At 37.6% G+C, this 23775-nt stretch overlaps 1 protein-coding gene across 1 annotated transcript; it reads left to right on the top strand.

The window, feature by feature from the left end:
- Nucleotides 1–4094: 4094 nt before the first annotated feature.
- On the top strand, nt 4095–20625 carry LOC134540566 (omega-conotoxin-like protein 1). The gene is made up of 3 exons (XM_063383386.1): nt 4095–4290; nt 7503–7651; nt 20359–20625. The coding sequence occupies exons 2-3, from the start codon at nt 7514–7516 to the stop codon at nt 20491–20493; spliced, it is 273 nt and encodes a 90-aa protein (XP_063239456.1). The 5' UTR covers nt 4095–4290; nt 7503–7513; the 3' UTR covers nt 20494–20625.
- Nucleotides 20626–23775: the final 3150 nt, after the last annotated feature.

The following is a 23775-nucleotide window of genomic DNA, read 5'->3' as shown; positions in this document are numbered from 1 at the left end:
TACCCACCATCTACCTGCGAAAATCACTCGTCAAGTTACACTTACAAAACTTTAGTCATTTTAAAATTTCACCGTGTGGTTTTTTTTTTGAAAACATATGCCTACAATGTGCATAATTTTGCACAAGTATTTCTATATAAAAAAAACTACACATTTAAGTTTAAATACAATATAAAATAACGTACCGTATTTAAATGTTATAATGGACACAAATGTAGAATTACTCATGCAACAAATTTTAAATAAATCTTATGTCCACTGTAGTTGCACAGGCTTTTACAACGACTTGAAGTGTGTATACACTTCAAGTCGTTGTAAAAGCCTGTTTTTTTTAATTTATTAGTTTAAAAAAAAGCTAAGTAGCTGCAATAGTATATTTATGTGTATATACGTATTGGTGAAAACCCATTTCATTTACAGGATGTAATTTCTTCTGTAGCACTAGTTGAACTCGTCTTTATGAAAGTGGTATTCCCCATTGCTTCGTGATGTATCAGTGTGTACGATGGTCGCTAGGCTGTTAAATAATATACCGTCTGTTCGGTACCCCACTAGCGAGTTCGCATTGTTAAGATATTATACTTGATTCTTAAAATGTGATAAAATTAAACATCTCTCTAAAGCACAGATTAACAGCAAAAAGCTAATTTTTTTTTTGGAAGAAGTAGAAATTCTCATGTTCATTCCTTGTGTGAATGTACGAAAATATGCGGTAAAATTAGTGGTTGGTTCCATGGGCCTCTTTGGCGGGGGGGGGGGGGGGGGGGGGGGACATGTCCCCTCCAAAAATTTCTTGTGGAGGGGACAAAGGGACGGGATACAGGGACAAATTTATATGCTGTTTCGATTCATTACAAGTTTCTATTCTGTTTGAGGTAAACTTTGAACACTGCATCACAGAATAAATAAGTACCTAACATAAGCGACAAGGCATGGTTTTTATCTAACTTTATTATCATTACATTGTTACTATTATTATCATTACATTGTTACTATTATTATCATTACATTACATACAATACATTCTATTTGGATATTTTTACTTCTATTCGCCAAATATATTTACATCCATTGTCCCCCCCCCCTTCCCCCCCCCCTAAATTTACTTACCAGAGAGGCCCATGGGTTTACGCATGTGTACATAGGTAAATTTAGCTATACACCAAGGGGTAAAAAAAAATACGCCAACGGCTATGGCACACATACCAAATAATTTAATTTGTGCTTTTACACTTCATATAGTGCTTTTTATTTACACAAGCGCACAAGAGTAAAACTGCACCAATATATGCAGGTGTAAATAAATTACACTGACATCGGCAAAGACTATGCTGCCACGTACATTTTGTGTACAAGTGAACAATATATATATTTTTTTACAGTGTATGTTCCCGCGCTACGCGGCTGTTAGTCAAGTTATCGCTCCACTTAACACGGCCGGACTGTTTCATGATGAGTTATCGGAGTGGTTTGGAAGCTTTCATATTACTTTAACTACTTTAACTTTCTTTTTTTAAGTGACGAATACTGTCATGCCAGAATATGTAGGTGAGTGAATACTTGAAAAATAACCCGCCCTGAAAACACATGTCAAGGCATGTAAAGTACTCGTTTCGCCTTATAAGAAGACTGTAGATATCGAGAAACGCTTATAATATGTTTCTTTTTTTTTTTTTTTGTGTGCTCGTAGAATTTCTGAAATAATTTTTTATTTATTATTATGCTTTTTTTTCTCATAAGTGTCATTTTTTGGTAATTTTAATTCAATTATATTTTATTGCATCAAACAAGGATAGAACCAAGGACGGATATGATAGAATCAATTATGATTTTAACAAATTATTTTTTTAAAATGATTTTTGGAATTTTTCCCGAAATTATAGCTTCAAATTTACAGAATTTCAATATGGCTGCCAATATGGCTGACAAGATGGCAGACGCTCCAGTAATAAATACAAATGCATTATAGTGGGTAATATGACCACAGCTCCCTCCAGCAGACGAAAATTAGACGGTAACCTCCACCAGACATCAACAGGATGTCTGGAACCAAGATGGCTGCCATGACATCATACTGGCTGGCATAATATCTGCCTTGGCATTAGTGGTTGGAGGTCAGTCTGCTGGTGGCTTCCGTGGAGGAAGGATCCGTCCCATTTTTAATTTAATTTTCTTGTCGGATTCAAACTGATGACTCCATGTCGCAAGTACATTGTATTTAAATTTAATCAAATGAATGTTTATAATTTTTAGAATTTTCCCATTGAAAATGGATAATATTTACAGATTTTCAATATGGCGGCCAATTTTCAATATTGTGGACATTATTTTTATTAAAATTTGATTAAATTAAATTTTTTTGCCAATTTTCTATTATAAAAAAAATAACTTTTCAAGATGGTGGCCATAACTAATATTTCAAAGTTCGATAATCCAAGATGGTGGGCGTAACGAAAAGTGCAACGATGATGTCATAAACATCCAATATGGCATGCATAACGAAAAGTCGAACATTCTAGAATCCAAGATGGTGGGCATAACGAAAAGTGTAAAATTCTAGAATCCAAGATAGTGGGAGTAACGATAAGTGCAACATTTGAAGTAAACATATTTAGGGATTTTTTTTTCTCGGAATTTTGTGGTTAAAATTAAAGAATTTCAAGTTTATGGTCACGGTCAAGGCCATTGCCTCTGATGAGGTATATTGCCCTTCTCCGAGGAATTTTGGCGGCTCTAGATTAGTTGGGGGGTAAATAAAAAGGATTTTTTTTTCTATAAACAGGAATTTTCACCCCGAGATAGGGAAAATTCTAGGAATTTTGAGTCAATTTTGAGGAATTTTTGAGTCCAACATGGCCGCCGTGACATCATAACGGTCGGTCATTGACCCCATCCTCAATCCTCGTGTCGGCACCAGTGCCAGAACCTACCAAGCTATACTACTAGTACATTAACAAAACAAAACAAAATAACAATAATTTTGGCGCTCTGCATTTACTGCGTTCTTGTGCCCACTTGAGAAATCAGTAGATTCGGACAGCGCAATAGAATACAAGGCTGTTTTACGTGCGACAATGTGACGTCATTCACATTAGGATGACTCGGACCGCCCACGCGTTCTGAGTATTGTAAACGGGCCTTAAGTTTGTTTTCGTAAACGGACAGCAATCGAATATGTTGTTGAGCAGTTGTTGTTGTTTTTTTTTAAGTTCCGTGTGTGTGTGTGTGGCTTGGGAAGCCTTTTCACAGACGAGAGAGCCAAACGCCCGATCGTGCATCTTCGGGGTATTTTTTTATTTTGGACAACTCATGATAACTAATGGTCAATTAGGTTAGGTTTGCTATATTATAAATACTTTAAAACATTGCGGACGGTTGATTTGGTTAGGATAGCTACATTAAAGATGCTACCGTGAAATCATGTAAAAGGTTTCCTAGCGCTGGATAGCTACATATTAAAAAGTTATTCGCTAAGCAACCATCAAATGATTTTACAGTATTTACAATGTAGCTACACTTACCTAATATAACCAACCATCCACAATGTTTTAAAGTATTTATAATGTAGCCAGGGGCGTAACCAGGGGGGGGGGGGGGGGTTAGGGGTTAAACCCCCTCCCCCAACCCCTTAGCTCCAAATCTTTAATTAATTTCTTATTCATCACTCAAACAAATTTTATAATAAAATTAATAAAATTTTTACCATCACAATAATTAAATATATGTAGGTACCTGAAACTGTTAAAATAGCACTATTTTACACCTTAAAATCCAAATTTCCCGGGGGAGGACCCCCGTACCACCCCGCTTTAATACGGGGAGGGGGGGGGGGGGTGCATGCTTCTTAACACCCCCCATACACAAATCCTGGCTACGCCACTGAATGTAGCTAACCTATCCTAATCGACAGCAAAAATTTAACGCACACACCGGTTCCTACAAATGAAATAGATCGGGGGAAGAAAAAAAAGCGAGCATGAACTTCGGGGAACTTCGGGTGTGGCTCTCCCGTCTGTGAAGTGAAGGCTTGCCGTGCTCGTGTATTCCGCACCGACAAACAGCGCCGACGGTGGCTGGTTCTCGGGAGACTGGAAGTTGCATGTGGGTCTCGGCGAACAGCTGCCCCCGATGACGCGCGCCACGCGGCCTTGATCCCTGGCGCATGCGCAGTGAGAGCAGCGAGTGAGTGTTCCGTCGCCCCGGCAGGGCGCAGCTCAGTTCCGCTCGACGCTCGCTGGAGGAAGGCAGCTAGCTGTATCAGCAACTGCTACTACGTGATCAAGTCTGCTGGTGAGTCCAGGGGGGCGCAACTGTGCAACATCAAAAGTTAATTTTTTTAAATATTAGGAAATTATACAAAAATTTTCAAACATAATATTCTAAATAAAAATGAATTCTTACAAAAATTCGTAGTTCAGAATGCATGGAATTATTGTATTAACGGTGCTTTAGCTTTGAAATAATTTTTGACTATGTTGAATTATTTTAGTAGCAATAAAATAATCATGAAAATCTTCTTTTTTTATGATTGTTAGACACGAAACACGCGTTAATGATGCTTTAAATGAAATATATTTGCACAATTTTTTTTGTTTTGTTTTCATACCGTAAATATTCCGTGTCAAAAATAATGTCAGCAGTCATGTGCGCGTTTGTATTTTTTTGCAATAGTAACTGAGGTTATGATTTAAACACACATACTTTGCGGCTCATGCAGTTTTTAATTTTTTAACAAAGGATAAAGCATTGTATCATAGTTGCAAAATAAATAAACTTGTGCATGATATGATTACCTAATATTCCCAGCAACGAACGACCACCAAAAAAAATCGAGGTTGCCAACATTCACTTTTGAAGAGTTAACGTTTTTAGGTGGTTAGGTTGCCTCTCAATACCGCCCAGTGAGACGACCCTAGAGATACATGGGGACATGGGCTCTTTTATCACTGAATCATTTAAGGGTGTTGTATACCAGAGGGAAACATCTATTTTGCTATCATAGGAGTGTTTGTCCCGTTCCATGTTAAATGAACTGATACAACTTTATAGCGAAATATTTAACATATTAGTCGAAAATAAAGGCTCAAAGCAAATGTTTGGAGATTTTCCCATGCATTGGCGTAGCTGTGTTCATAAAGTTGGGGGGGACAAATAATGATTTTGATGTCATGTAAACCCATTCCCCTCTTACTAAGACGGGGTTCCGGGGGTCCTTCACCGGAAAATTTTGATTTTAAAAGTGCAAAATAGCACTTTTTAAGCAGTTTTTGTTAAAATTATTATTGTTTCCTTAAGTTAAAATTTGAGAGTGAATAAATTACAAATAAAGTTTAGCAGAATAATGTTATAAAATAATATCACGGTCTAGAAAGATGGGGGGGGGGGGGGGGGCAGTCCCCTCCACCCAAAAAGTTCAGGGGGACACGTCCCCCCTGTCCCCCCCCCCCCGGTTCCTACGCCCTTGTTCCCACGCCCCTGTTCCCATGGGAGTGATAAGTAAATGCAAATGGCATAGCCGTATTGAATCAATGATGTGTCGTTAATTTCTTCAAGGGGAAAATAATCAAAGTCATAGGAAATGAATTTGCATGTAATAAAAGAGAAAAAAAAATTAAATTAATATTCGTGCTCCATAAATATTTACGGGCTGCCTAGTAGCTGCGCACGCAGAAATTAATTGGGAAGGCGAGGGGAGTTAAATTGAACAAATTTGCTCGTTGTTTTCTTTAAATTCATTTCTTTAGTTCGTGGGAGTGATAGATTTGATAGTTATTTTTATAAGAATTATCCGGGTTTTAGGAAAAAGAGGAAGGGGGTATGTATCCATATTTTGCGTGCGCCCCTGTTTAAGGATGCTATATTTGTGCAAAAAAAAATTAAGTGTTTTTGACATGTTAACATCTGAGGGGAAAATCCTTTATTTTTATGTCATTATGTGCTCATACATCTTTATGTCGATATTTAGTACATTCTCGAGAAAAAAAATAGAGCCTTCTAACACTTCCGAGAAATCAAAACGTTCGATGTTCCATGGACGTAATAAATGCTAATATTATAGCATATTTAATCAATGTTGCCTCATATATTTCTTCAGGGAACATTTAAATTCACAGGAAAAGTATTTGCATGTAATACAAATGAAGAAAAAAAAGTGTCGCTTGCCGCTGATGTTAGTCGCATAGGTATAACCGTGTAACAGTCGAATTTTAAATCATGACTCGTGGGCATACTACACCTCACTGTTTGAAACAGGCGACTATCGATTATTTTATCGCGCCACTGTCGATAGCACTGAAGTTATGCGCGTGCTGATAATTACGTGTACGTCCAACCGGTACAAATAAAAATATGTCTCTACCATGGCTTTCAATTTTAATAACCACATCATTAAAAAAAAATTGACTACCTGAGATTTATGTCTATTCCCTCTTGTTAGCCACATTGAATAGTAATTAAAGTATTTTTTAATATTAGTTTAGATTTAATTTTTTTGATGTGTAACATCTTAGCTCTCGGAATACGGGGGGGGGGGGGGGGGGGGGGGGGTAGTAATTTCGTGAATGCGACGGAAGTAACATGGGACGGAAATGTGTAACTGCTATCTATGGCAGATGGTGCGACCCCAAGTTCACAAAGCCAAAGGGAAACTTTGTAGTATTGACTGTTAAATGGATTTCAACAAGATGGTTAGTATTTTAGTAAAATTCCTTTCCGAAAATCAGGTCCAAGGACGGGGTTCAGTATTTTTAAAAGTATTTTTTTCGCTTTTATCGGAGCCGTTTCATAACAAAGATTAACATTTCGGTCTGCAAATGAAATAATTCGATAGTCGACGTCGCTGCTCCGGCAGCGAATTCTAGCTGCAGGCGAAGAAACTAAAGTAGTTTAAAACACAATTAGCGTATATTTATCACTCTAGGCATGATATGAAAATGATTCTACGTTCAATTAGGTGTCCAAATTTCGTATTATAAGCGTATTGTTATCACGAGAGTGCGTGAATTTGCTCTTTATCGAAGTTTGATGTTACAAATCTCTGGCGAGTAGGTACTGAAAGAATCCCTCACTTTTTTTTTTTTTCAAATTTCTCGTTATTACCAATCGTAAAAGAATAATTTTTTGTATTTCAAATTCACACTCCCTCTCTAACAGAAAAAAAAAATTGTTGTACCCGTCACTGTGGGTCAGGTCCGCAGATGTGCAGCTATGTATGTGTACAGATGCGCAGCTGTACAGTTGTCCACGTGTGGAGTTGTGCGTGTGTGCAGTGGCGTAGCAGGCGGGTGGCAGGGATGGCCCCCGCCAGGGGCGCCGTTGCAGGGGGGGGGGGGGTCCGCGACGGTTTCGCGGTTACTGAACGCTACCCCCCCCCTCCCCTTCTCTGTTTTAATCCAAGAGGGGGCGCCATTTTCAAGTCTGGCCTGTGCGCCAGCCACCTTACCTACGCCACTGGTGCAGGTGCGCAGGTGTGTGCAGCTGTGCAGTTGTGCAGGTGTGAACAGGTCCCTGGAAGATGTCGAAGGCTCTGGTGCTGGTGCTCGCTGGCCTGCTGCTGGTGACGGCGGTGCTGGCCCGCTCCACGCAGCAGTCCACGAGGGGCGCCGCGCAGGTCCAGGCCCAGGGCGGCCGGTGCGGCCGGCACGGCGACACGGTGAGTCCCCTGGCTGGTCCGGTCCCCAGCCTCCAGCCTCCATCCTCCTGAACCCAGCCTCCATCCTCCTGAACCCAGCCTCCATCCTCCTGAACCCAGCCTCCATCCTCCTGAACCCAGCCTCCATCCTCCTGAACCCAGCCTCCATCCTCCTGAACCCAGCCTCCATCCTCCTGAACCCAGCCTCCATCCTCCTGAACCCAGCCTCCATCCTCCTGAACCCAGCCTCCATCCTCCTGAACCCAGCCTCAATCCTCCTGAACCCAGCCTCCATCCTCCTGAACCCAGCCTCCATCCTCCTGAACCCAGCCTCCATCCTCCTGAACCCAGCCTCCATCCTCCTGAACCCAGCCTCCATCCTCCTGAACCCAGCCTCCATCCTCCTGAACCCAGCCTCAATCCTCCTGAACCCAGCCTCCATCCTCCTGAACCCAGCCTCCATCCTCCTGAACCCAGCCTCCATCCTCCTGAACCCAGCCTCAATCCTCCTGAACCCAGCCTCCATCCTCCTGAACCCAGCCTCCATCCTCCTGAACCCAGCCTCCATCCTCCTGAACCCAGCCTCCATCCTCCTGAACCCAGCCTCCATCCTCCTGAACCCAGCCTCCATCCTCCTGAACCCAGCCTCCATCCTCCTGAACCCAGCCTCCATCCTCCTGAACCCAGCCTCCATCCTCCTGAACCCAGCCTCAATCCTCCTGAACCCAGCCTCCATCCTCCTGAACCCAGCCTCCATCCTCCTGAACCCAGCCTCCATCCTCCTGAACCCAGCCTCAATCCTCCTGAACCCAGCCTCCATCCTCCTGAACCCAGCCTCAATCCTCCTGAACCCAGCCTCCATCCTCCTGAACCCAGCCTCCATCCTCCTGAACCCAGCCTCCATCCTCCTGAACCCAGCCTCCATCCTCCTGAACCCAGCCTCAATCCTCCTGAACCCAGCCTCCATCCTCCTGAACCCAGCCTCCATCCTCCTGAACCCAGCCTCCATCCTCCTGAACCCAGCCTCAATCCTCCTGAACCCAGCCTCCATCCTCCTGAACCCAGCCTCCATCCTCCTGAACCCAGCCTCCATCCTCCTGAACCCAGCCTCCATCCTCCTGAATACAGCCCCCATTAAACATCGCATTAATATATGAGTATCGCGGTTATAATGCACTACTTTCGAGTCTCGAATGTAATTAAACGCTGAACGACCTGAGAACTAGCTTCCGAGAGTAAACTTTGAACTCCTGCGATAAGCGTCGAGACCTTTTTACTCTTTAAGTGTATATGCTTCTCGGTGTCAAGTGTAAACACATAGTGGAGGCAATACTTGTATCTCAAGATATTTATAGCTTCAGTTCAAAGGCTTTCACCTTTTCAGATAAAGTGTCAGGCGTGTTTTTTTTCGTGAGAGCAATGGCAAGTAAAGGATGACCGAGGAGTGATGTGAAGGATTGTGAAGCGAGGCCATTGTTGTAGTGATGCTGGTCCCACTGTCTCCCTGGGTGGTTTTGATGTAGAGCGCGAGGGATATCAGTGGTTGGCATCGGCCACTGATAGTGGCGCGTCGGTGGTGGGACCTTACTTTACGAAATCAAACTCACAGATGTTAAGACGCCCATCCAGCAAATAGTGCTGTCATCGGCCTGGCCTGGTTCGCTCTGGGAGTCGCGGACTCGTCCTGAACACTTATAAGGCATGGCGGGCGTCACCCGAGCAGGCGTGGTGCATGCAGATACGTTGAAAGAGTTCTGAAACTGAAACACGTGCAGCACTTGAGTATGCAGGCGTCGGAAGTGGTGCGATCAGAAGACGAGCATCCCCATGTTGAGCTGGGCAGAGAGCCCCGTGACACGTGCCTTACGGAGACGCTGCCGTGCAAAAGTCTCCAGTTAACGTTTGGTTTCTGTTTTCAAAAATTATTTTATTAATGAAATAGATTACATATGGCGGTGAAGCCAATAAACACAACAATATATACATACAGAAACCATTTACACACAATTTCTGCAATACCAGACGGTCATTGTCTCTTCCTGCAGTTCATGACACGAATAAAATACAAAAGGATAAAATAGCATACGTGACAAACAATACACGACAAAATAATTGTAGTAGCATGGAGAGAATGAGTCCAAAAAAAAAAACCCGAAACCCTAGTTAACGAGGCGTTGAACAGTTAAATTACAAATGAAGACTGCAGTCGGTCCCGGGCGGGCGAAACAAGAGAGAAAAACCCTGACAGCTAGTCCACATTAGATGATGGCGGGTCTACACATGTGTGGCTCGCGTTGAAACACAAGAATTACGTAAAATGCGAAACGAGGCCCGAAGGCACGCTCTGTGATTAATCAAGCGACTGGCGTTGTTGTCTGGCCGAGTCGAGGGAGGCTGGCCACCGAGCAGATACGAACAGATTGAAATAACTTAGGCTGGATTCACAATCATTCGTTCGTCAATCACTTGACCTGCAGCCAATCAGACGGCCCGGAAAATTCCATCCGTCTGTCCGTCCAATCTTAACCAAACTTTAACTTTCGACAGACGGACGAACGAACGAACGAACGAAATAACCTCCAAAATGTTAGCAAGAAACCTATTGCCGGCAACCTTTACTATCTTTAAAATGTTTTTTAAGCATATTTATATGTTTAACTGATTCCAGTAAATGTTATTAACCTATGTTGGAACATTTTTTTAACAACTGAAAATAATTTAATAAATATCAGAGCTATAAAAATTGAATTAAATGATTTTACTAAGTGCTTAACTGTCATGATCGTCAATATAATATATCTATAAAATATAAATATTTACCAGGATTTAAGATTTATAGTCTGTTGGCAGCATCAGAGGGATGTTTAATGTCAGTATGTTACGTCCAGGTTAAATACTGTTTACTACCTTAATTGGTTTTCCATTCCAAGTGAATATTGTTTAGTATTTTTTGAGTATTAATATTTTTATTTATATTTCCAAGTCTGGTACATCTGCGTACCTGAACGGATCTTCACGGGTGTAGTAATTTGGATATGTGTACTCGAATTCGAATACATTTGGCAACTCTGTCCGGGAGGCGCGCGAAGTGCTTACAGCGCGGGAAACGCATCAGGCCGAGAGTTAATGTATCGGACAGTGAACAAAATTGTCTTTACTAAATTGTTATTAAAACTTATTAAAATATTAATTACGTTACTTAAATTGAAAATTACATACAGGAATAAAGATCCAACCATACCCGGCGGAGTGGTACAGATGTTGGAAATCAATAATCGCACAGACGGCTATTTATCGACACGTCGGCGGCACGCGAAGTTCGAGACACTGCACTACACTGCACTGCACGCACGAGCGTGTTCGTCGCACACGCCTTGGTGGGGCATCGACGAGGCATAGTGGCCTGTGCTACCAGAGGGGGCATGTGCAGTTAGCGTCAGTGGAATGTTCCTGATACAGAATATAGGAGCAGTTGCAAGAAGCGTGATTTTTTTTGAAGGAATAAGCTAAGAAATACGACACAATGCAAAAAAGTATTTAAGGTTACATAAAATCTGTAAATCAGTTAAAAAGCAAGGGGAAAAAAAATTCAGAACAAGAAAATAGAATTATGTTTCCAAATGGCACAATTGTATACTTGAAATTTTTATTTTATTTTGTGGCTATAAACTTTATCCAGTATAATTATCAATGTAACCCATGTGTGCTAAAAACGATTGAATGCAATACTTTTAAAAATTAAATACCAAGATAATAGGTACACTAAATTTTATTATATTTATTTAAAATTTAGCCAATTTAAAAAAATATAATACACCCTCGAAGGTTGTTTTAGCATTATTTGTTTATCATTTTATATTTCACGTTTTATTTAATCTCATTTTCTTACCTCTCATCAGTCTGCCATTTTATATAGTAGCTTTCTTTCTGCATTTGACACTTGTTCCAGTGTCCAGTATAAACCAGTTAACTACAACCTTCTAAAAAGGAAGTTTCACACACTTAAGGCTAAGATCCTGAGTTTCTCCCGAGCGCGCAAAGAAAGAACACAACACACGTAGTTCCAAAATCCTCGATAGAGAGCACTAGCTGTACGGATGAGCTATGGTTGGTGGAGGGGGGGTGGGGGTGGAGGAGTAGGAGGAAAGAGCGCGCTTTTCTTAGAATTCCTTATCGCCCAGCGGGGGTGTCATGTTCTTCAACGAGCTGAGGGGGGTGGGGGAAGCCAGCCAACTGCCTGCCTCGGAGAGAAGTAAGATTTCCGCTCGGTTTCCTCTGTCAATTCTCCCCAGACTTCTTCGACCGCTCGACCCTCAGCGCGTAAGAGAATAAATATTACTATTTTCAGTACATTTGACATTTCAGTTATAAACCCGTAGGTAACCGTATGCAACCTTATGCAACCCATCAGAATTATAATAAATATTAATTTTGTGCATACATATGCAAACAAATATAAAGAACACTTCACTTATACGATAAACATATTGTACATTTTACCGCGGTGGGTTGGTGGCGAAACTCTCAGATTTGGTCTCTTCTGCAAGTTATGCACACAGCTGACCACTACAATCAGTGAGGTTGGCCAGTAATGCAGTTTTCCTTCCCGTAAAAAAAAGTATTGTTATATACTGTACGAAAAAGGGTTTGAGCTTTTATGGGTTTTCTTCCTTTACACATTTTGCCACAGATATATGATTGAACATCTAATTACGCGACTTTCTGTTGTAAAGTGATATTTTTGGGTATATGATTAAAATTTATAGTTTTCTGTACGACGATATAAAAATGACCTTTTTATACAATCAATTTATATTTGTAGTTGAATATATGTCCACAAAATATTGCCGCTTATTGCACTAATTTTAGTTGTTTGAATGTATTATGCATGTAAGTATGTATAGACGAGGATAGAGCTGAAGCATTTTTTGGTTTGCTTTTAGCCTACCTGCAGCTTGTGGCTTTCGATGACCCCTTCATTTTTATTTATCATGTATGATGTTTGAAATCTATGTCATTAGTTGCTCAATGACCCTGTCATTCGTCAAAAAAATTTCTTTTAAAAATACGTAATTAAAATTTACAAAATATGGTATCGTGTAGTAATTTATAATTGCAACATAAATATTGGCGGTCGCGTCTGACGAAATTGAGAGCACCTTCATGCTATCCCTACGGGTGACGTCAACCATCACCGGTGGTTCTCCTTGTAGGTATTTATGTACTGCAGGTCGGACAGGCATGAAATAACATATGTTGTAATTAATAATTAATATTTCTATAATTAAAATTTAACTCTGAAAGGGTCACATACCTTTACCACAAACCGCCTTCGCTACCCAGTCAGAAGTGTCTGAATGAACATATGTAGGGAGTAGGCTATTCGTCGTAGGTAACAAAATAATATTTCAGAGGTGGCTAGATAAAGTGATACGCGAAGAGTAGTAATTCTCCCCTTCCCAAACCGTTAAAAAAAAAAAACAATTGACACGTTACCACATGCAAAACACTGCTTCAGATCTGGACCTGGATCAGGTAAGTAGAAAAAAGGCGTGCATAAATTACGACCACTGATGTAATACACGGAAATCAACCAGAGTCTAAGTGATTAGGAGCGAGGAATACTAGTACAATAAATATAAGTCATGGACGTAGTTTTATAGTAATTTATACTCACGTTTTAGAAATTGTAATTGCTGCATACCAAATTTACATTTTAAAATTGCATAATAAAGAAAAATTGAGAAAAAGTAAAAATTAGTAAGCTTAGTATATAATTAAATGTCTTTGAACAAATGAAAATAAAACAACTAGAGGACAAATTATTTATTAAATAGCAATGTATTAGACAAATTTTGTAGTAAAATAATTACACATCCATTGCAAATTAATGAGAAAAATTATATTTTTTCTTATATATACAAGTATCATTACATTACATTTTCCGCAACTGGTATACATAATTATGCTATGGGCCCTGTCATTATACATTGTCACTTTTTAATCAAGAATATATAAGGGCATAAACGTATGAGACCGATTTCTCTGACGTCACGGCGGCCATTTTTAGTGTCAAAATTCCTCAAAAATGACTCAAAATTCCTTTTAAAAAAATTCCTAATTCGAGGGAAAAATTCCCGTTTGAGGAAAAATTTCCCGTTTTAGTCATCAAAAATGTCAACGTCTTGTAAATTCCTAAAAGCGGCTTAAATTCCTTAGCGTCAAGCCGCTCTAAACTGCCGAAGTCATGACCTTGTCAATTAGGATACCATCACCGCCATTGTGAATTATGTCGTAACTGTTGCAATTATCAGTACGCCTACTATTTTGAAAATACGTAATTTTTATGCTATAAAATCGGCAAAAAATTTAAAATTTATTAAATAATTTAATTAACAAAATTTAAATAAAAAATATTTAAACACACCGTTGCACATATCGTTACGGCCACCATCTTGGATTCCAGAACTGTTGCATGTTTCGTTATGCCCGCCATAATGGATGTGTATAACGCCATCATTTCACTTTTCTTTACGCCCGCCGTTTTGAATTATAGATCTTTGCAATTTTTGTTACGGCCGCCATCTTGAAAAACAGTAATTATTGTCCAAAAAATGCATTAACGTTATTAAGATTTATAAAACATAAAAATTTAAATAATATCACTTCGCCATCTTGGATTATGAGATCACTACCACCATCTTGAGAATCCGTATTTATTTTCAGATTTTAATAAGAAAAGATTCAAAATTTATAAAAAATTTAATCAATATTTAATAAAGTATTATTTAAAAACGCACTTACAAAATGAAGTTCGGAGTCCTCGGTTCTAACCCGGTGAGTGCAAAAAATAAAAAAAATGGCGACCCATCCTTCCTCCATGTAAGCCGCCATCAGAATGACTTCCCACCACTAATGCTAAAGTGTATATATATGTGTATATATGTATATATATGTATATATATATATATACATATATATATATATAGCCCGCTAGTATGACGTCACGCCCACCATCTTGGATTACGACATCACAGTCGTCATCTTGTTTACGTTTGCTAGAGTGCGCTACAGCCAGTTAGTTTAATTTTTATACACACGATAATTGCAACAGTTACGAGATTATTCAAAATTGTGGTGATGTTATCCTAATTGTCAAGGTCATGACCTCGACGGCTTAGAACGGCTTGACGCTAAGAATTTAAGCCACTTTTAGGAATTTTAAAGCCGTTGACAGTTTTGATAACTAAAACGAGAAATTTTCCCTCAAAACGGGAATTTTTCCCTTCAAATATGAATTTTTTTTGGGGAATTTTGACACCAAATATTGCCACCGTAACGCCAGATCAATAGGTCATTGACCCCATCCTCAATCCTCAGCCTGAAGCCTGGGCTCGGAGCAACCAAACTATAATACTACTACTAACATGTTTATTTAGGCCGATCCGAACTCAAGTTATGTAGTTATGAGCTTGCAACCTTGCGTACTTCACTTGCCCTTGACGAATCTGGACAGGTTCAATGTTTGGCCTCTTCACATGGTAATATCTAGCCAAAAAGGATGTTTACATTTTATTTTTGCACACAATTTTTATTGAGAAAAATGTTTTTAGCCGAAAATAGTCATATAACACTTAATTACTGTCCCGCGAATTTATGGCAATTTAATTTATTATTTTACCTATGTTTTGTAGTTACCAACGGTAGGCTGTGCATGTGCATGTAATTGTTTAAACTTATTTGTAAACGTGTATAAATAATGTTTTCATCAAATTTATAATAAAAATTATTAATGTTTTTTAAGAGTTCTTAAATGTTTAAAATCAAATATAACCTAAAATCGTTTTTCAAAATGGTGACGTTTTTTCAACTGGAAGTACGTGAGAAGTACACAGATTTATTTACTTGCGTACTTGAATTTACTTAACTTTCAGTTATGCAGCCCTTGTGATTTCACTTCCAGGGACAAGTACGTATAGTATTATATACTTCAGGCGAATACGGACACGGCCTTACAAACTTCAATTTATCTAGAAGAATTAATTTAATTTAATAGAGTTTAAAATTGATTTTATGAAACACGAAAGCTATTATAAGTTTAAATCCACTGCGGAAACACTTGCTAAGGCAGTATTTTTTGTGGTTCTCTGCAAGTGTATTTTTTGGTTGTTTCTGGATCGATAATGAAGTTTTTTTTCCATGTTGTTTTGATATATAAAATGGATACAAAGATAAAAATATAAGGAACAGGATGAATCTTAACGATTTAAATAGTTTTCGGTAGTGACTGAAGTGGTTTATTCATTTAAATACTTACTGTTCATTTTTTTTTGTTTAACTTGGATTTGTTTATAACTCTAAAAATTAATGCCGCAACTAATAGAGTGATTATAAAAAATGCTGTTCGTATGCAAATGTATTGGCATGAATTTGCTAGCCTTTAAATCATTGAAATAAAAGTGATCTTTTTTTTATAGAGTTGGGTAGATTTCGGAGAAAGACTTCCTATTGTAGCAGTTACCACTGTGTGACTTCCGGAAAATTTCTACAAAGTTTTTCGTTACATAGTTTAGTGTCCCCAAAATCATCATCTCAAAACATTATATAAGTATGCATATATATAACATACATAAAATTTTATGAACACGATAACTACGTAATTTTGCACGAAACATTTCCAAATTAATGAAGAAAAAAAACAATGAGAAATCTTGGTCGAGTTTGTTAATGGAAAATATCTGACCAATGGGGCAGAAATGGGGAAGGTTTATTTTTTTTAATAGGACAATTGCTATAACCCGCGCATCCGTATGAAGAGTTATTATATATCTCGTTTAATTTATACCAAAAACCTTTTGTCAAAATAACTGCAAGGTTAAATAAAAATGGCTCAGAGGACAAAATAATTTCTTAACTTCCTTAGCAGGCACGCCATCAAATCAGTTCAAATTGTTTGTAAACTTTAGATGTGTTCTAGAAAATGTTTATAAAACTATTTTTGATAAGTCTAAACATTGTTGCAGGGAGTTCAAACAATTAGAATTGAAAAACAAACAAAAATTATAACATTCTTGCCACATAAAATATAAAATACATTCTTATTTTCTGCAAACTTAATAAATAGTCTCTACAACTTTAGTCTGAAATAATACTTTATACAACCAACCAATACTGTAAGGGATTGTAAAAAAAAAACAGTGGCTAAAGAATAGAACATTTCTTAACTACCATTCACTACCAAATATGATACAATTTATCGAAAATCTTCTAAATAGTATCTAAAACGTTTCTCTGAAACAAACATTCGTACATTTGAGGATTTTTTTTTTTTTTTTTTTTTTTTTTTTTTTTTTTTTTTTAATGAGATACACATTTTTACTGATTCTTCCGCAACATTCACGTATTCAATAATAGGTTTGGACAATGCTTTCTTGGGCAACCCCGATATTTGTTGTTTGGATATCAGAATTGACAATGTGGACCTAATCATTCAGGCTGAGCAAATGGGTACTATATGCTTCATGTCATTAAGATAAAACTGAAATAATTTGTGTGTTTTTAAACTATTCCCAGTTAAAATAATGTTTTTTATTCAACATTATATTTTGATTAATCGTGTCAAATCGTGTTAGATGCGTTACAAAAAATTCCTATCGATTCATCATCAATTGCCTTGTATCGGTATCTTTTATAACAAAAATCAGCAAAAGCTGTTTCAGTGCTTCTAGCTGTTGTAAATTTGATAGTATTTTGTAATTTTCATACATATAATTTCAACACATTGTTCAAATATTATTGCAAAACAAGACATAACTGCTATCAGACGTTAATTTTATATATTTGATTTATTGCCTTTCTCATGCAGAGAAATAGTTATTGCAATTTGAATATATTATGGAAAGATTCCAGTAGTAAAATATGACTTTATTATAGGAAATAAAGGAACGTATATACCATTAGAAAACCAACCAACTAAAAAAAAAAAATTATAAAAATTAAAAAATACTTTACTACACATAAATCACAAATTTTAAATTGCCAAAATTACAATAACATTCAAAATATTGCGTGACCTGATACCTACAGAGCGGACCATGGGGCGAAAGAGGACGCGTGTTGTTGTAAAAAGTAAAATAAAGAAAAGACATTTAATAGGTCACGTTTGATCCACGCAATATGACTATAATCATAAAAACAATAAATCTTGTCTCAATAAAAGTTTACAATTAAAGTTCTACAGAGTTTCGTTAAATCATATCTGTGCAATATTAGGATATAGATGTTTCATTGCTCAATATAGTTCGAAAGAAATGTAAGAGTTTTCAATTGGCTTATTTCTATTTTCAAAACACAACGACTTACTGTCACCGAAACAAGTTTTGAAGTCGAAAGTTTAAAATAAATTTTATTCCCTACAGAAATCCTCTGCGATAGTTGGGACATCTAGCGGGCAAACTCTAAACTCATCGTGCCTGACGTCTAGTGGCGTAAAGCTGAACTAACACATCATTCGTCCATTTCACGAGCTACACGCGTCCGTTACATGACAAGTTTTAAACTAAAATTATTTAAATTTCTTAATTACAATTTAGTAACAAATAATTTTTTGATAAAATTTTTTCTACCACAATTGCAAAAATCAAAGCTTGATCTTATAATGCTGTAATTTACAATTTTTTTACCGACAGTGCTATTCGTGGGATAAATAATTTCCGTCGTGCTTGCAAAACTATGGATCTCGGCCTTAATATATAGGATAGTCATACGGGATTCGAACCCACGCTCTCTGGAAAGTGAGTTTAGCCCTTCACCACTGCACCAACTCACTCAACTACTGAAAAGAATAGAAAATATAAAAAAATTCCTTTAACTGCAACGTGCGGACAGACTGCTTACCCTACAGAGACAGAGTAATTTTGGTGTAAAGAATGTACAGCCAAAGAATTTCTGTACGTGCATTTCGGAGAAACGAATTATCCGCACAGGTACAGAAATGTCAACACAGTTGGCAAAGCTGCAGTTGCCCGCTGGGGCTCAATGGGGTCTCGGAACCACTCGGAACGGAACGGACTGGAGCGATGACGGAATGAGGGAGTACCCTGAGGAAACCCACAGTTTCACGGCAACGTTCCAAACATGTTATTACTTCCGAAAAAATGTGTTTCGTCCAGGTGGGACGCGTGTGATCGGACTGCTCGAACACAGACTTTTGTAGTCGTGCAGTTAATGGAGTCTCAGTTAAGCATTTTTGCATGGATGACTTCAGGTAGATTACACGTGTAACACTTCTTGGGGATGAAACCATATTTGCCTGCACAGGACTCCGCCTCATCAGGGTTCCTGGTGTTGCTGTTACTGACCTTGCACGCTTCATTTTCAAATAGAATTTTCAATGGCTCTGCTATATTTTGAAGCATATTTATTTAGCTATCATGCTGTTGTCAATACCAAAAAAATATCGAAGCTGCTGTTAACATTATCTGTACACACTGGGAATATGCCATTAGAGTGGTTACATTTTGTAGGAAATTTCTTACAGCATCTACAAAACAAATTGTATTCATAACAAAGTCGTTCTCTAATACTACAGACTGTCTTTAAATACCAAGTGAACCAATAAAATGTAAAAATTAAGTTTTTTTATAAAGGTTTTTTTTTTAAACCTGCATACATAAAGAAAATAAAACATGATCAAACGCGATATGAAAATGTTCTACAATTCACACTAACGTCCAATTTATTAAAAAGCTAGATCATTTTCGGAAAGAATCTCCACATGCGACTGTAAAATGGTGAGGCATCAATAAAGAAAATGTAATTCAGCGAAAGGTTGCTGGAAATGAAAGTTTTGTTGCTTCTTACCGCCTTGCTTTCTCGTGACGACTCGCGCCTATCAGCACTGCGCCGTTACTCGCTCAAACCAGCCTGACGTAACACCAATTTAAAACAAAACAAACTTATCTTCCCCTACTTGAAATTCATGCAACATTTAACTAAATTTATATTTACTAAAATTTACGAAAACCTAAAAAAAAATATGTTAAAAAACATTACTGATTAACAGCGAACTTTACAGAAATCATTTTAAAAGTAAAACTAAATTAAACCAAAAATTATAACAGAAATCTTAATTTAACAGTCGCCTGTTGTCTTCTCTTGTCCTCCACAAGAACAATGAACAACAATCTTATTTATAGATTGATTTCAAACTTCAATAACATGAACATTGCAACTTGTTAAACACTAATATTAGAATTTTCTTTCAATCTCCACAAGTCCGCTTATTGTTTTTTATCGTGTTATAGTCTTTAATATTATGTATTATATTATTTATTTACACATTAATATTTGTCAAATTTATTTTATAGTTGTTATTCTCACTTTTGTTTTCCTAGTGGATCACTCGTTTGCTGTTTTGTCGAAACGTTGTTGCTGCTAGAATAATTTAGATTCTTTTAAATTTGTGTATGTTGTGTCATTTGTGCTTGTGTCCTTATACCGATTTAGCTTGTGTTTTTTATTTTTTTATGCTGTGCCTAACCCTTTAACTTTTAAAACTGTTGGTACGCATATGACCAACAAATAAAGAAATAACAAACTAAAAATAAATATATAAAAAAAGCTGTCTGTTAAAAAAAAAATTACGCTCCTTCAGCATTTTTGATTTTTCATGACTTTCTCGAGACATGGTGCAATGCGTTCCTGGAAGCCGACGTGGTTGGTTGCAGTGCGTGTCGGACAGCGACTGCTGCCAGTCCATCAAGTGCCACCGCTACGCTAACCGCTGCCAGGTGCAGATCAGCATGGAGGAGCTCATGGCCCAGCGGGAGAAGATCCTGGGACGCCGCGGCCCCGACAACTAGTGGTCCAGCCGGCCGCTTGTTCCCGGCAACGCTGCAGCTCGGATAGCACCCAGCTTGTTCCCGTATCCTTGAGTGTGTTGTGACGGGATTGACAAACAAATGGATAAAATAAACGACATATACTTTTGTTTACCGAGCTTGTTCCCATATCCTTAAGAGTGTGACGGGATTAACAAACGAATGGATAAAAATAAACCGACATGTACTTTTGTTTACCGAGCTTGTTCCCATATCCTTAAGAGTGTGACGGGATTAACAAAAGAATGGATAAAAATAAACCGACATGTACTTTTGTTTACCGAGCTTGTTCCCATATCCTTAAGTGTGTGACGGGATTAACAAACAAATGGATAAAATAAACCAACATATACTTTTGTTTACCGAGCTTGTTCCCATATCCTTAAGTGTGTGACGGGATTAACAAACAAATGGATAAAATAAACCAACATATACTTTTGTTTACCGAGCTTGTTCCCATATCCTTAAGAGTGTGACGGGATTAACAAACAAATGGATAAAAATAAACCGACATATACTTTTGTTTACCGAGCTTGTTTACATATCCTTAAGAGTGTGACGGGATTAACAAACGAATGGATAAAAATAAACCGACATATACTTTTGTTTACCGAGCTTGTTTCCATATCCTTAAGAGTGTGACGGGATTAACAAACGAATGGATAAAATGAACCGACATGCACTTTTGTTTACTTTTTACGTGGAAATTTTACTTAGCCGGTTACACTGCAAGAGTTTTAGTTCCTGATGTTACAAAACTATACAGTTTTTTTGAACTTATGAAACAAATGAATGCACAAAGAGAAGTACACTACATACCATGGTTTCTACCTTCTCGTACAATCAAAAATTAAGCGTTATTCAAGGATCCCTTTTACTTCATCGCATTCACTGCTACAAAGAGGCAGAAAACTGTTGGCAACACCACAAATGCCCCCAAAGGCAAATAAAAAAAAAAAGTTGAATAGTTAATGCACAAAAAATTTATTTTAATATCTTGCAGATAAAACCGTTTTGCTCAGACTTATCTCTGAAACACACATCTAACCTCTAACCTAAGTATAGTGACTGCCTGAAGTGTATAGCCCTAATATTAAATTTATAAGTTCAAAGTAAGTCAGTACAGCACACATTTTTAGTTTAAAAGTATGATTCAAAATAATAAAAAAAATATATCAATGTTCAAAATTTATATATAAAAAATATCAAATGGCCCGAAATTTGCCAATGGAGTAAAAGTTGTTTCCTGCAAAGTTGAAAAAAAAAAATTCATTAAAATACCAGCATACTTGCATGCTATATGTCTTTAATAAGGATTTTTTTAAAAGGATATTAAGAATGCATACTGTTGATCACTTTTCAAATTATTTTTACATGAAGCAGATGTTTCATCTAATTCTGACTCATCGTGTATTTAAAAAAAAAACTGTTTTCAATAACATGAGCACGCACTCTGCTATCTCAGCATGTTAGTTGCAAAACAAGACGTGGGTAGTTATGTCGCGACGGCGTCCGCTATCAGACGAGAAAACATAAACACTAGCTGTTTGTGCCCTTACAGTTCATTTCTGCTCGACCTCCGTGCCACGATTTTTGCCATTTAAAGTTCAGTGTTTTCGCTCTCCCAGCAAACATCACTACAAATTTTGTAAAAGAATTTCCGACTATAATCTGTCCAAAATTCCAAATATCCCTGACTAATTAATATAAAAATTTATATACATACAATATATAAATGCAGACTCTGCCCCCTTCATAGTTAGTCCAATTCTTTTTCCACTTTATCAACAACACGTGCAAGAAAGCTATTAGAAGAAATTTTCAGGAATATTCCTTGATTACTAGAAATGACAAGAAAATAAAACATCTAGCTCAAGAGGCAGTCTAAAGCACATTCAAGAAATGTAATAATTAAACAAAACAACGGTCAGGTGTTCACATCTTTGTAACTTTTAACGTACACGCGAGACATCGACACACAAGCAATGATGGATCTCCACATAAATTTAACAAAAAAAAATTGCCATTGTGAATTAAAATATCTTAGCAATTTTTTTTTAAGATCACTTCAATGAAACATCCATTAATATTTGTTGAGACTAGAGACTGTTAGTGTGTGACTGATATATTATTAAACTTGTAGCAATTCTTAGAAGGAAATAAATTATTTTAGGTCAATTATTCCGAACTGCCAATTTACCGCCACCAGCGGAAACTGAAAAGTGACTAGCAATAGTGATTCAGGTGCCACACTCACAAACTGAGATGATGGATTAAGGCTGGGCTACATTCACAACGGCATACACACGGCACAGACATTGAGCGCACACAAAGAGCTAGCAGCAGCCGTACTGGCAAACAGCATACTGACTGGAGCACAGAAACTTGTCTAACTTCTTTCTCTACGCCGTGCACCAATCTCTGCTTGCAGCCAATCAGCATACACTATGTCAGTGGCGTAGAATAACTGACAGTGGTTTTGATGTGCTTTACCAAGATAGTGTGAAACTAATAACGATGTCTGCTGGACAACAGAACAAACAAACACTCACAATTACACAAGGTTCAACTATGCGTCCCTGGAAAGATTATTAAAACCCAACCGACTAAGGACACATTATAAATCAAAAAAATTGGTTGTCTAAAGTCGGTTTACGGACGATAGTTTAACGTGACAACGTCAAAACATTGATGAAATGATTGCATACTTTTATGAATAAAATTCAATCATTTTTATTGAATTATCACTATTTTGTATGGATACAAAGGAGGAGTGAAATGAAATCTATAATTTAATTGATAAATTTACTTTTATTTGCACTCATTAATTCAAATATGTTTATTACTTTAACGAACCGGTAATTTTAACTATAACTTTTATACATGTTTGTTATTTAACTTCTCCCAATCTGTGTTATTCTGTTAAGGATAGGACGATGATAGGAAAAGTAGGAAACGAATGGGAGTGTTTCAACACCGAAATGCAGTCAAAAATAATGTATTTTCGCCACGGACTCTGCAGCAATGCTAGGAGGAACGGGTTAGCAAAGAGCAATGAAAATGTTACATTGAAATGCATGAAAACAGAATTACGCCACGGACTCAGTCGCAATGCTAGGAGGTTCAGGTTAGCAAAGAGCAATATAAAATGAGCGTAATGGGACACAGCGAAATGGGACAATGTGTGTAACGGGACACTTTAACGTGCGTGCAGCTGGCAATCATCGATTTATTAGACGTCACGTCAAAAAAATTAAAAACAAT

This window comes from Bacillus rossius, chromosome 17, assembly GCF_032445375.1.
Source record: "Bacillus rossius redtenbacheri isolate Brsri chromosome 17, Brsri_v3, whole genome shotgun sequence".
Lineage (NCBI taxonomy): Eukaryota > Metazoa > Arthropoda > Insecta > Phasmatodea > Bacillidae > Bacillus > Bacillus rossius.
The sequence above is the reverse complement of the archived record's forward strand: the minus strand, read 5'-3'. Positions and strand labels throughout refer to the sequence as shown.

What these genes read in the sequence shown, in the direction of transcription:
- LOC134540566 (XM_063383386.1), top strand. Translation starts at nt 7,514, where the DNA reads ATGTCGAAGGCTCTGGTGCTGGTGCTCGCTGGCCTGCTGCTGGTGACG. An exon ending in GCGGCCGGCACGGCGACACG is followed by an intron (nt 7,652 to 20,358) that starts GTGAGTCCCCTG and finishes GGTTGGTTGCAG; the next exon opens with TGCGTGTCGGACAGCGACTG.